The sequence below is a fragment of the Gopherus flavomarginatus genome, chromosome 7 (assembly GCF_025201925.1).
Source record: "Gopherus flavomarginatus isolate rGopFla2 chromosome 7, rGopFla2.mat.asm, whole genome shotgun sequence".
Classification (NCBI taxonomy): Eukaryota; Metazoa; Chordata; order Testudines; family Testudinidae; genus Gopherus; species Gopherus flavomarginatus.
This window is the reverse complement of record NC_066623.1, coordinates 34,186,436-34,200,785: the sequence shown is the minus strand read 5'-3', so window position 1 is coordinate 34,200,785 and position 14,350 is coordinate 34,186,436. Positions and strand designations below refer to the sequence as shown.

At 41.2% G+C, this 14,350-nt stretch overlaps 1 protein-coding gene across 1 annotated transcript in view; it reads left to right on the top strand.

Moving 5' to 3' along the window:
* The first annotated feature begins 302 nt into the window (after positions 1 to 302).
* Positions 303 to 14,350, top strand: part of HSPA9 (heat shock protein family A (Hsp70) member 9) — a 32,105-nt gene continuing 18,057 nt past the window's right edge. The window contains exons 1-9 of the mRNA XM_050962652.1: positions 303 to 469; positions 2,506 to 2,564; positions 6,295 to 6,382; positions 6,497 to 6,678; positions 9,271 to 9,395; positions 11,237 to 11,310; positions 11,396 to 11,502; positions 12,789 to 12,951; positions 13,741 to 13,833. Of these exons, the coding sequence (XP_050818609.1) occupies positions 389 to 469; positions 2,506 to 2,564; positions 6,295 to 6,382; positions 6,497 to 6,678; positions 9,271 to 9,395; positions 11,237 to 11,310; positions 11,396 to 11,502; positions 12,789 to 12,951; positions 13,741 to 13,833 (972 nt within the window). The 5' untranslated portion in view covers positions 303 to 388. The remainder of the gene's footprint in view (positions 470 to 2,505; positions 2,565 to 6,294; positions 6,383 to 6,496; positions 6,679 to 9,270; positions 9,396 to 11,236; positions 11,311 to 11,395; positions 11,503 to 12,788; positions 12,952 to 13,740; positions 13,834 to 14,350) is intronic.

The window sequence follows — 14,350 nt, the reverse complement described above, 5'->3', positions numbered from 1 at the left end:
GGGCAGTCGCCCTGACGCAAGGCCGCTGCAATTTCCCAGCGCTTCATCGCGTCCGACCTTGAGTACGCAGTGCCTGTCAGGACCCCAGCTGCCTTACACGGTGCCTGTGTGGAATTTCCCCAGGGTGCCAGCGCTTCACAGGAGGCTTGTCGGCTGCAGCGCGGGATCGGGTAGCGCGCGCGCGCGGGAAGGTGCCGCGCGGAGCCGCAGCGTAGTCTCCGCTGCGGCGCGGGCGCTGAGGCGTTGGTGCGGGGTCAGGCCTTTGCAGAGACAGCCCCGTCGGGGTGCGCTGACCCGGCCCACGTGGGTGGAGGTTTCCAGAAGAGCCGCTGCGCAGCCCGCACTCTCCTCCCCGCGTGAGCGTCTCCGGCCCCGCCGCATCTGGACCATGCTGAGCGCCAGCCGCACCGCCGCCCGCCTCCACCTGTTGCCCCGCCAGGGCACCGCTCCCAGCCCCGGCCTCGCTCAGGTGCGGAGCAGGGCCCGTGAGGGGCCCGCGCGTTACTCGGGGGAGGTGGGAAGCGATGTACCCGTGTAAGGCGCCCCCCGGGGGTTACGGCTGGGCTCTGTTAGCGAGTTACGCAGTGGGGCCCCGAGGCGGGGGTGGGGCGGTGCCGAGGCCGATGGCTGGCGGAGGCCCTGCTGCTGGCAGTCCCGTGCTGAGCTCCGGGCGAGTTCAGGGCCAGCATCGTGCGGGGTTGTGTAACTCTCCAGCTTGGATCGGTGGCTGCCCCGAGGCCGCTTGGAGCCAGTCTTGTAATCTCGATCTCCTTCCCCATCCGTCCCGGCGGGCTTGTGCTGCTGGGGAAGGAGTTTAGGGAGCCGTTAGGTGCTAAGACGTTAGCGGTGAGGGATCTCTGGATCTGGGGCAGCTGGAAGTGGGGAGGGCTCTCTTGGAATCTGGGCATTGAAAATGGATTTAACTGTCAGAGCAGGAGAGTTTTGATTTTAACACCCAGACTGGTGAATGGGAATATCTAATAAAGATGGCTCAACACAGAGTCATTGGTACTTAGGGGGTGGGGGCTCTTCCTTTGACCTTCGTTGTTCGTATGTGTTGACAGAGTTTAGTGCCAGAGTTCAGCTATACTGCTGTGGGGTTTTCAGCTAATCTAACTAGGTACATCTTCTAGGAATCTTTTTTAAAAATAAACAGCTTTGTATCTTCTTTGCTCCCTCAAAACTTCAAAAATTAGTAGAAAATCTTTATTTAAGGTGCATTTGTTAGTATTCTTGACAGACAAGAAAGAGATTTTAAAGGTAACTTGGTGGATTTGAAACTGAAAGACTCCCCTTGGTTTTAATGAGAGTTGTATCTGGCCTTGTAATGAGAATCTTAAATTGACTAAGCATTTCTGCTTTCTCGTGGTAAATAAATATTATGCCCATTTTACAAATAAGGCAACAGAAGTGCAAGAGGTTAAGTAGTTCAAGGATATTGGGGATCGTGTTGCAAGACCCTTTCAATGCTGAACAGTAACATCGTTTCTTAACTCCCTGGTCTGTGTACAGAGAGATACTCTGTCAAGGTCTCAGGATGCTTTACAGTGGCATAGCTAAGGTGCTGCAATACCATAGTATAGATGCTTCCCTCACTGACAGAGAACCGCTTTCATCTATGTAGTTAATCCCCCTCTTCAAGAGGTGATCGCTAGGTCAACAGAAAAATCCTTCCATTGACTTAATCATGTCTACACCGGGTATTAAGTCACCCTAACTGCAGTCCGCAGAGTGTGACATTAGATACATAATGTAGCTAGGTTGATCTAATTTTTAAGTGTAGACCAGGCGTTAGCCATTACTCTCTCCTTTTTGTCTCTTGCCTTGCCTCTCCTCTTCTCACTCATCTCCAGGTCAAAGTGTATGCTAAGCAGGAGGGGTTTGTAGTCTCTGATGCATTAACAAAGCAGTATCATCTTCTCATGATGGGATTCTGTTTGTACTAAAATGATATGAGGTTACAGATTAAAAAACTGATGTGTTTCATCTAGCATCTCTTAAACCTAGTCGAAAGAATGAAACTCTGAAGCACTGTCATTTAGTGTACCCCTTGAGGAAACATCAAGAAACTTGGTTAATGTTTATCTGCTGCTGCCTGTATCATGCTAAAGGTTCAACTTTACTAGTGTTGCAGCATTTGCAGCAAGTTTAACTTATACGTGTTCATAGCGAGAATCTTTTATACCAGCAGCTTGCTCAGCTCAAATAATATGGGTCTTAAAGTGTTCACATTTCATATAAACAACAAATAATAAAACTTAAGGTAAATGTTCTATGGCTGTATGATATATTGAAATATTTTCTTGAGTCCTTGTTTTCAGTTAAGGAAAAGAAATTTTGAAGATTAAACACAAAGCTAATGTGGTAGTGGAGGTGTATCACATTTTATTATTTTAAGGTAGCATAGCTACAGATCCTTTTAAAATATTGGATGTGAGGTAATCTTACCTGAAATAAGATGCAAGAAACCTCTCATTGCTGTAATATCCTGACTTTATTTTATAGGCAGTCTGGAATACTCTCAGTCAAGATGTTCTCAGAACAGTATCAAGTAGGAAGTATGCGTAAGTATCTCTTGTCTTTCTCCCCTCCCCTCCCCTCCTTTTTTTTGAGAGGGGAAAAGATTGAACTGTAAGAAAAACACAAAACTGTAACAGTCTTGATACCTAAATTGACTCCAACTTCATAATCTGAAATCCTTGGTCAGATGTGTGTATGGTTAAATTACCGAGAAACAAAATGGCCTCTACTGGCACAGCATTTCATAAATAATCAGATACTAAGTATGGCAACAAATTTCCTGCTATAGGTGAAGTTCTTAGACTTAATAAAATTCCAAACAAACCTATTTATTTCAACAAAAAGAAGAAATTTAATAAAACCTTTAAAACTTCATTCAATCGATCAGTTTGTTCCATAGATGCCGATGAAACTTCTTTTGAAGCAAAAACATTTTTGTGAGCATAATCAATACGCCAATCTTCTGTTGTCCAGTATAAAGTAATGGAGGAAAATTGTGTGTTTATTAGAATTTGCAAAACTTGGCGCTTTCTCAAGACTGACTCCATCTCCTAATTTGTTTCCCTCACTTTTTCAGGAAATACTTAGAACTCTGTATCCCTGAAAAAGTTTATTCTATTTAGGAATCCTCCTTTCTTATGAAATCAGAACATTAAATGAGTGTGACAAATTACTATCTACTAATCCTGATGCATCATCAACATTATTTTCTGTTACTGTGTTGGAGAGGGTTCCACAGCTCTGCGGATCAGTTTACATTAATTTTTTAATTCGAAGTGGTTTGTGCTCCCTCACAATATATTCTGCAGTTTTTCTTAATTTGTTAATCCAAGGTAAAAATAAACCTTAGGGATTCTGGTCTGTTGTATAACTTGATGAAAACAATATAGTTGATGTAAGTCCTTCAGCACGGGAGCCAAATAAACTAAGTCATGGAAGTAAGGTAGCTTGCAGGGAGAGGTATGAGGATTGGGGTGGGGGGAAAGGGGAGAGACCCTAGAGGAAAAGCTCATATCGGGGGCTGCCTCCCTATCTCTGCTCACTGCATATCCAATAAATTGGTGTAACTGCCACTAAAGGCAAGACTTCTCAAGTAAACTAAGGGAAAAGGATATTCAACCTCCCCCAAAAGCCTCCTCCCTGTAAATCATTTCATTTAGAAATACCACCCATCATGTTACTCCACAGTCAAGGCTTAAAAATGTCAACATGTCTTATTTCAAAAAGAAAGCTAACTGCAGCTCTAAATACCCTAGGCTCAGAGGACCTCAACAGGGCCTTAGTTCATCTCTTTTATCTATAGATGTGCATTTTTCTGTACTGAGAATTGCCTAATAAACTGATCTGAGCACTTTTCATAGTCTTTTTTTACCTCCAGGCAGCTGCTTTCAAGCAGGTGTGACTATTAACATCTGAATTATTAGATACAAATGAGGGTCTCTGATGACAAAAAACATAGATTTCTGTATTAACTCTTCATAAATGTACTATAGTTTTTATGCTTGCTATATGAATGAATAAATCTGTAATGGATTTTCCAGGTTAGATTGCAGGAAATAGCCTTTTACATGGGAATTTGTAATCAAAGCTATGTATAGGGGAAATTATTGTAAATGGGAAATAAAAAGCTACAGCTAGAAATTCTGATCAGTTTAATTAGGGCTGTCGATTAATCACAGTTAACTCACGTGATTAACTTTTTTGAGTTAATCGTGTTTAAAAAAATTAATCGCAATTAATTGCAGTTTTAATTGCACTCTTAAATAATAGAATACCAATTGAAATTTGTTAAACATTTTGGATGTTTTTCTACGTTTTCATATATATTGTGTTCTGTGTTGTAATTGAAATCAAAGCGTATATTTTTGCTTACAGATATTTGCACTGTAAAAATGATAATAAAAGAAATCGTATTTTTCAATTCACCTCTACCACTACTTTAGTGCAATCTTTGTCCTGAAAGTGCAACTGACAAATGTGGAATTTTTTTTGGTTATGTGACTGCACTCTATAAATAAATAAAATAAAATAAAAATATAAAACTTCAGCACCTACAAATCCACTCAGTCCTACTTCCTGTTCAGCCAATTGCTAAGACAAACAAGTTTGTTTACATTTACAGGAGATAATGCTGCCCTCTTCTTGTTTACAGTGTCACCTGAAAGTGAGAACAGGCATTTGCATGGCACTTTTGTAGCCAGAATTGCAAGGTATTTACGTGACAGATATGTTAAACATTTGTATGCCCCTTCATGCTTCGGCCCCCCCATTCCAGAGGACATGCTTCAATGCTGGTGACTCTTGTTTAAAAAAATAAGCGTTAAGTAAATTTCTTACTGAACTCCTTGTGGCAGAATTGTTTGTCCCCTGCTCCGTTTTACCCACATTCTGCAATATATTTCCTGTTATAGCAGTCTCATGATGATGACCCAGCACGTTGTTCATTTTAAGAGCACTTTCGCTGCAGATTAGGCAAAACACAAAGAAGGCACCAGTGTGAGATGTTTAAAGATAGCTACGGCACTTGACTCAAGGTTTAAGAATCTGAAATGCCTTCCAAAATCTGAGAGGGATGAGGTGTGGAGCATGCTTTCAGGAGTCTTAAAAGATCAACACCCTGATGAGGAAACTACAGACCCTGAACCACTAAAAAAGAAAATCAATCCTCTGCTGGTGGCACCTGACTCTGATAATGAAAATGAACTTGCGTCAATCTGCACTGCTTTGAATTGTTATCAAGCAGAACCCCTCATAAGCATGGACGCATGTCTTCAGGAATGGTGGTTGAAGCGTGAAGGAAGGGATGACATAAGAATCTTTAGCACAACTGGCACGTAAATATCTTGGGACACCGGCTACAACAGTGCCATGAGAACTCCTGTTCTTGCTTTCAGATGGCGTTATAAATAAGAAATGGGCAGCGTTATCTCCTACAAATGTAAACAAACTTGTTTGTCTGAGCAATTGGCTGAACAGGAAGTAGGACTGAATGGACTTGCAGGCTCTTAATATTTTACACTGTTATTTTTGAATGCAAGTTTTTTGTACGTAATTCTACATTTGTAAATTCAACTTTCATGATAGAGATTGCATTACAGTACTTGTATTAGGTGAATTGAAAAATACTATTTCTTTTGTTTACAATGCAAATACTTGTAATAAAAAAGGGGAGCACTGTGCAATCAATATATTTGAAAATGAAAAAAAAAATCCAAAAATATTTAAATAAATGGTAATCTGTTACTGTTTAACAGTGCGATTAATTGCTATTAATTTTTTAATCACTTGACAGCCCTACTTATTTTAGCTTAATTCTACTTGGGGAGAGGGAATAAGGCCTTTCATATGAAAGACTTGATGTTTACGGATGTTAGCACTGACTTGACATCAGTCTTTGAAGGGCCACACTCACAAATTGTGTACAGACTTTAAGTATTTAAAGTGTGATGCTAGCCAATAAAAAAGTCCAGGGGATTTCACAGTGGAACATAGAAAACAAGTAAGAATTTAGACACAACAAATGCCTGGAATGACCAAATCTAATACAGAACCACAATTTGATGATACCAAGTTGACTTCCAACATAAGCTGGGTTGTTCTCCAATTTCCTCTTTTACTCTAGAGTAGAAAAGGGATTTGCTTCCCCAACTGCAGGTAGAATCTGGTTGAAAGGTAATTCCTCCCCTCCATGCATCATCTTGCAAGGAGAGAAAGCTTTCTGGTTGTTTCACCAGTTGCAGTAACCCTAACATTTGTTTTAAATATATTTTGCAGCTCAGAAGCAGTCAAAGGTGCTGTTATTGGTATTGATTTGGGCACAACTAACTCCTGTGTGGCAGTTATGGAAGGAAAACAAGCAAAGGTGAGTAACTGATAACTACTAGTATATAACAATCTGGCTGTAAGGAAGGGAATCAGTGCTGCCACTTTCGCAGGTAGTTTTCCTGGGTTATAGCCTCTTACCATTTTTATGTAGGTGCTGGAAAACGCCGAAGGTGCCAGAACTACACCATCTGTTGTAGCATTTACAGCTGATGGTGAACGATTGGTTGGGATGCCAGCTAAACGACAGGCTGTAACTAACCCACACAATACATTCTACGCTACCAAACGTCTCATTGGACGGCGCTATGATGATTCTGAAGTACAGAAAGATATGTAAGTAAAACTAAGTAAAGTTATTCCCCTGTTCTGGAAAGAGAATTTGCAGAATGCAGTGCACCCATGCATGGCCTAAAATAAAGTGCTGTTTGCACATGGTGGGACGTGGTACTCGGTGTGTAGTGTCCCACGTGTTGATTCCTCCTGTTCTTCAGAAGTTTAGCCTGTGTTTCACTGCATTTATTAATGATGGTTTTTAAGCTTTCAGGGGCAGACTCATAAGTGTATTTGGTTCTTGACAATGCAATATAGCTGGTGCTGTCTGCATTGGCAAGAGAAATGGGTCAAATGACAAGTTGCTGACTGTACTTTGTACAGTACAGGATCCTTAGAGCCCCTGTCTTGAGGGTTTCCTGCATCTCACTTCTGATTGAGTCCTTGTGCTATAGAGCACTGCACACGTAATAGTTACTGAGTTACCAGGAAGGTTATACTTTCTACGTAATGTCTATCGTATAAAAGTTGTGAGCAGATGCCTTGTGATTGCGATACTGAATAGCCATTATTTTTCATCCGAGGGAGAGGAACAGTAATTTAATGGCTATTTCTCTCTGGAATTGCAATTCAGTTCTAGTGGCTTGTCCTACTCCAAAGCTATTTTCCTCACTTTAGGAAACTTTCATAATACAAAAACGTTTAATGAAAAGGAAAGCAGCATGCTTACAATTTACTAAAGGAAATACCTTCTACCTAGTACATAAAGTATCCTGTGGAATTTTTCACAGGATATCAGAGGCCAGGAGTTTAGGAATTCAAAATGTGGTTAGATATGTAAGTGGATGAGACATCTAAGCCAACCACTAGCTGACAGGGGGGCTTAAGAAAATCTTCTCCATATGTGAAGGCTGACTCTTAATTGTCCACAATTGGGTTTCTTGCACCTACCTCTGAATCAGCTGGTACTGGCCACTGTCAGAGGATGGCTTCTGGACTAGGTGGACCACTGATTTGATCTTCTTTAACATGAATTAAAGTTTGCATAAAAGTAGTTATGGCACAGTTTACACTGGGATTCTAAAATAAAACTGTTCAGTTTAAGTGTGCACTGGTTTTGTTGTGTGGCCAGAAATTCTTGTGTATTTACAACTTAAGGTATATCCGTAATTCCAGCACTTTCTGCAAAATATTGCAGAAAGTTGTGTATACCTGAGTCAATCTTAGCAGGTATTTTATTCAAAATTACTCTGTCCAACACAGATTAGCATGAAAGCTTTTAAACATTCTTCTGGCTTTTTAATGGTATAAGCCCTATGTTATTTTGGATTTAAGCAAGCAAGAGGCTCTGGTTATTTTACAGCAGTCAGAAAACACTGTATTTACCCCAGAGAGCTTACAAGTCTACTGTAAATAAAGAGTTGATATGACAAATGGATATAAGAAAAAACAAAGGAGCTGGGGGATGTAAAAGGACAGGTTACAATAAGACTGTGTTGCTGGATTAGAGTAATGAACCCAATGTGGACACTAATTGTCACTTCTGTAGCAACAGCACATTTTAGCTCTTGAGTACATGATGATAACTGGGTGTACTCATTGGAGAAGAGAGTAATGGGGGAAGGCTGGCTGTAAACGAGAAGTGGGGAGGACAGCAGCAAGGAACTTATTGGGCAGTGAGATTGGGCTGGGTAGCTGAATGGTTGCAATGGTAGAAGGGTGGGGTGAAAGGGAAGCAACCACTAACTGCATTGCAGCAAATGAGGGCTCCAGACTCCATATTTCAGAGTTGAGTGAAGAGTGGTGTCAGGAGGCTGACAGGCTGTATAGGTCCCTTTGGGAGCAGATTGGACAACCCTGAGCTTACTCAGGGTCCGTGGCTGTAACTGATGCCAGGATACATCATAGCTGAATCAAACTGATTTGGTATTGACCTTTTCCAAGAAATGCAGTGGTTTCCATCTGGGATCTTTGCAAATGGTATTTTCAGGTGCCTCCTTTGCATCGGAGGCTGTTAGGGGGAGGTTTACTGTAGGATCTCTCACTTTAAAACCAAGGTGTCACTAAGTTTTGCCAATTTCAGGTTAACCAGCAATACCAGCTGTGTGTTCAGAGTAGGCCTTAGACTCATAGACTAAAAGGCCAGAACGGACTATCGTGATCATCTAGTCCAGGGGTCAGCAACCTTTCAGAAGTGGTGTGCCGAGTCTTCATTTATTCACACTCATTTAAAGTTTCGTGTGCCAGTAATACATTTTAATGTTTTTAGAAGGTCTCTTTCTAAAAGTCTATATATAACTAAACTATTGTTGTGTGTAAAGTAAATAAGGTTTTAAAAATGTTTAAGAAGCTTCATTTAAAATTAAATTAAAATGCAGACCACCCCGGACAGGTGGCCAGAACCCGGGCAGTGTGAGTGCCACTGAAAATCAGCTCGTATGCTGCCTTTGGCACGCTTGCCATAGGTTGTCTACCCCTGATCTAGTCTGACCTTCTGCACATTGCAGGCCACAGAACCTCAGCCATCCACTCCTGTAATAGACCCCATAACCTCTGGCTGAATTACTGAAGTCCTCAGATCATAACTTAGTCTTGTGTGATGCATTCAGTGTTATCTAGACAAACTTTACTCAGTGTGAAATTCTTGTGTTTCAGTAAAAATGTTCCTTTTAAAATTGTCCGTGCCTCCAACGGTGATGCCTGGGTAGAGGCGCATGGGAAGCTGTATTCTCCAAGCCAAATTGGTGCCTTTGTATTAATGAAGATGAAGGAGACAGCAGGTTGGTACAGCCAGGTGTTTACCTTGTTTGACTTGGTTGAGCACAAGTTTAACCTTGGTATTGGTACTAGGTATCTGATAAATATATTGGGCGTACTACAGCCATAATACAAACTTCCTCCTTCTAGAACCCTTCTAAACCATGGCCTGAATTGCATCAGATTGTGTAGGGATAAGATAGTAAGCTATGTTGTACCCTCAGGAGATTGAAGGACCCTTAATTTTGTACTGACCAAGTTAGGGTATTTGACCGAGTTAGAGCTTCTGGCAAAGCATTATCCTGGTTGCTGTTATTCAAAGTCTCAGTTTGCAGAGTCTTGAAATACATGAGTGTTTCAAGCAAAGTGTCAGTCATGTCTGCTGGCTGTGAAGGAGTGCACACTTGTCATCTCTTCCAGAGAAATGTGCATATTGTGAAACTTGGCATTTACAGACTCCTAATACTTTCCTCCTTTTGGCATAGTGATTGCTGCCACAAATACCTGCTTGCCTTTGGTCTATGCAGCAGCTGTTTGACTTCCTGTTCAGACAGAGCTAGCTAGGCAGAGGACCTAACTGTGATGTGTCAGCTTCTTAAATCTGCTGCCTCTTTCCATGTGGAGTTAAGCTCTGCCCAGTTGCATTATGTGGCAAGCAGACTAATGGGAATGATGATGGGGTGGGTTGGTTCTTACATGGCTAGTTGATATCCATCAGCAAGAGAAGAAATGTTAAAGGGACCTCATGTTGTGAAGTACTTCTCCCTAGCTAGTGGTGACTGTGGAGCTCTGCCAGGGTGATGGCCCACAGAGCTGACGATTCTTTCCCCTTCCATCCCTACTGTGATTTCAAGGAAATCTCCCAACTATAGTGGGGTGGGGTAGTTTGTCATTTAGTTTTGGAACCCTCACTACTCACCTGCTGTCTGGGTTGGAGAGCACTTTTGCACCCCAATATCGAGTGATCAACAAATAAGACTGCAAGTGAGTGACTATACATAGATTCAACCTTGTAGTAGCTACCAAGGTCTAGCAGGGATGGAAGGACAGGCCTAGAAGACTGAGTTGCAGTGTGCAGGAGGTTAGAGAGTGCCTCCAGATTCTGGAAATGGCGGTCTTTAGTGTTGTGCAGGAGGCCAACCCAAATCCCAGATGGACCAGTCACCACAAAGGCTGTGAATTAGATTGGATAGAATACTGTAAGGATATTAAAGCAAACAAAATGAAGCACTGTGAAGTCTCTGGGGTGTGTAGCATGCATCCAAATACTTGAACAGGTTTGTTTGCACTTAGTGATGACTTTCTACTTTCAATATTGATTGAAAGAGAACAGCAAGTTACGATACTGAATAGGGATGTGCCAGAAAACTGGGAGCTTTTCTGATTAACCGTACATTACATTTTTGTCACCATTAATCTGCTGTATATCAGCCTGCTGTGGAAAATATTTATACTGGGCAAACGGGTAAGCAGTCTATTGACCAAATATAAGACATTCCAAAGTAAAGGCATAGCCTCAGGATTGTTTTCTAACTGCTTATAAAAGCAAAGAATTCTGCAAATGTTATAGGTGAATTCACACTAAGCAGTTTTGTCTGATCACTAGTGGAAAGTATAAAAATGTCTTGAGGTGACTGCGATTCTAAGGGGTCACAAGTTCTTCCATAGTCCAGCCCCTGTGTCAAAAGTGAAAAAAGCTTTGGGACCCTCTCCCATTTCTCCATAAAGGGAGAGAAGTCACAAAGCCCAGACTGAGGACCCCTGTTCTGTTTATAGCCGAGGGAGTAGAAACAAAGCACCAACATTTTAGAGAGGGTCTGAAGTTTTTATTAACTACAATAACTTACTGGTTTTTCTTTTCCAGAAAACTACCTGGGACACTCAGCAAAGAATGCTGTCATCACTGTCCCTGCTTACTTCAATGATTCTCAGAGGCAGGTAGGGTCACAGGCTCCTGGATTTCCTGTGTCCATAAACAGAGATTGTAACTTCTCTCACTGGTCAACTTGCTTCTCTTTTTCAGGCTACTAAAGATGCTGGGCAGATTTCTGGACTCAATGTTCTAAGGGTGATCAATGAACCAACTGCTGCTGCCCTGGCTTACGGTCTAGACAAGTCTGAAGACAAAGTGTAAATGTCTGCCAGTAATCCCCACCCCTCTTAGCCAGAGCACCCTAGGGTTCTGTTTTGTAAATAATAAAAGACTTTGTGCTGCTTAAGATACTAATTCATACCCTATTGCTAAGCTAATTCCACAGTAATCTATTATGTGCAGTTGCTCTCAGAGCTTTATTTCATTCTTACCAGTTTAAAAAAAAACAACCTCAATCTTAGATGTTCATTGCAAAACTGCATCTTAAATTAGTTAGCAGTAGCAGCACAGCTGCACACCGTTAATTTAAGAACAGTGAACTGTGGTTAGTAATAACAGCTTCTTAGCGTGGTTCTTCAAGATGATTGAGTTGACAGGTTCCTTATGTTTAAGATTAAATTGGCGTAAAAATCTCTGTCCACGTTCTGGTTTACTGGAAAGCATTTGTTTCCCGATGTACTTGTTAAGACATCTATTTTTATTATCCTCTGTGTGTCAGTATTACCATAACAATTTTGCTGATATAGATCTTACAAACTGTAAATTCATGTTGTTGAAGAGAATTTTTCATAATTTACAGTGTTGTGTAAGTGCTCTCTGCTTCCCCTGGCCTTTCCCAAAAGCTGTCTCTGAAATGCCTGGACGTTAGCTCCATACCTTAATTTGCCTTATGACTTTATGGGAGGGGCAAACCACGAATGCAATCTCCTCTTAATAAAAATGTTAAGGCTGGTTTAACTGCAGTATCCAGTTCCAGTCTTTCTGCTTTAGTCAGTGGTTGGCACAGAGCACTAGTGAGTATGATGTTCTCCTGGAGAAGCATTCCCTGGTAAGACAGGTAATAGCAATGACCAAGGTTACATAGTAGCACAAGAGTGCCGTCCATATGCACCCGGAACTTTCATTTGAAGTCAGGAATTCCAGATGTGCATGGAATGAACCTATTATGTCAGCTTGATAACTCTCTTTTTAGAGAAGGCTTCTTCAGGGGAAAACTTAATATTCAGCAGTTCTCCAGGAGATAAAAGAAATTGAATAGTGTAGTAAACCACATAATGAAATTACATAATGGGCATGATCCTGCATTCCTTGTGCACCACAAACTCTCACTTTACATAGGAGTCAGATGTCTTCAAATGGGGACTTTTGGTGTGTAAGGAATGCAGGATCAGGCCCACTATCAGCCTTCACCTTTGTAGACAATAGCTTATGCAGGCAATGTAAAGGTTCACATGACTATCTGCACCCCTGTCTCATGAGTTTGAAAGTGTTCAAGCCAAAAGACTGTCTTTAAAGGGTATATTCTCTCTGTTTTCTGTCTTAGTATTGCAGTCTATGACTTGGGTGGTGGCACTTTTGATATTTCTATTTTGGAAATTCAGAAGGGAGTCTTTGAGGTGAAATCTACCAATGGTGACACTTTCTTGGGTGGTGAAGACTTTGACCAGGCCTTGCTGCAGCATATTGTCAAGGAATTCAGGAGAGAGGTAAATGAAATCTGTTTGCACAGATAACATGCCATGTGTAATTTTGATAGTGTTACTAAGAATGCTGTGAAAACCAGTTCTCAAACTAGAGAATCTCAAATTACCTTAGAAGGGTGAGGATCCTCTTCTGTATTGATGTTTTGAGTTTTAGTTGACGATTAACCTAAATGCTAAAAGTGTAGGGTATTAAAATAACTTGGGCTGCTCTTTAGTAATCTGCCTCCATATTTGGCTAAAGACAAATACAAATTAAAGAGTGGACATCTCACAGGAGTCTAGGTCAAACAGAATAGCAAGACTTCTGCTCGTCTGTTCCTTTGACAATGTCTCTATGTGGTTGTCCTACATAAATTGACCTCCTTTCATCTTACAGGGGAATTGACCACATAAACCCACTAGTGCTGCATGATGCTACTGCCTAGTAGATGGAGCACAAGGGTGGTAGCTGGGAAATTGTGCAGTCTAATCATAACTCAGTCATTGATCCAGTGTTACCTTAAGCAAGGCACAGTGTCTGCCCCAATTCTTCTAGTTGTTAATGGATATATTACTACAAAACTACTTCACATGGTGGTTAGAGCTAATGTATGTAAAATACTAAATACTTGAATTTATTATGTTTACAAGTGTGGGGGATAAGCAGACAAAGCACTAGGACTCAAATTCTAATTTTGGCAGATGTCTTTATATTACAGTGGGGCAGGGGTGACCTACAGCAAATGACAGGTGCAGGCTAATGGGTTTTTGGAGAGTGACAGTTTTTTTTAACACACGTTTCTTATTGGTTAGACGGGCATTGACCTGACTAAAGATAACATGGCTCTTCAGAGAGTGAGAGAAGCATCGGAAAAAGCCAAGTGTGAGCTCTCATCATCTGTGCAGGTGAGATGATTGGATAATCAAGTGCATTAGTAGGCCACTTTGATATGTCACTTTGCACATTTTATTTAACAGGTAAAAAAAAGCCAAATGTGTAGACTGCAATTTCGATTGATAGAACAAACTTGAGTATGTGCAAAGGACATCATTCTGTGGGGAAATGCTTTGACAAGCTAGTATTGGTATTAGCAGTCTGGGAGAAAATTGAACATCTGTTAGGTGATGCAAGATAATTGCTTGAGGCTTAGAACAACAGTGGCGGTTTCTGCCTCCTGGATAGGAATATTAATCCTGTTAGCTTTGACCCCAAAAAGATGTCCTCTCTCTCCTGTAGGAATATCTGATCTTGTTCTTAGGTCTGCATGCTACAGGTACTTATTCCAGAACTCTGGAGGGCATCAAGGAATTGAATTGCTGATAATCCTGCTTCTAATACATTGTGGCTTTACTTCTAGCAATTCAAAATCTTAGCTTTAAGTGTAAAAACTGACTGAACTACTTATTTGCATATTGACAAGAA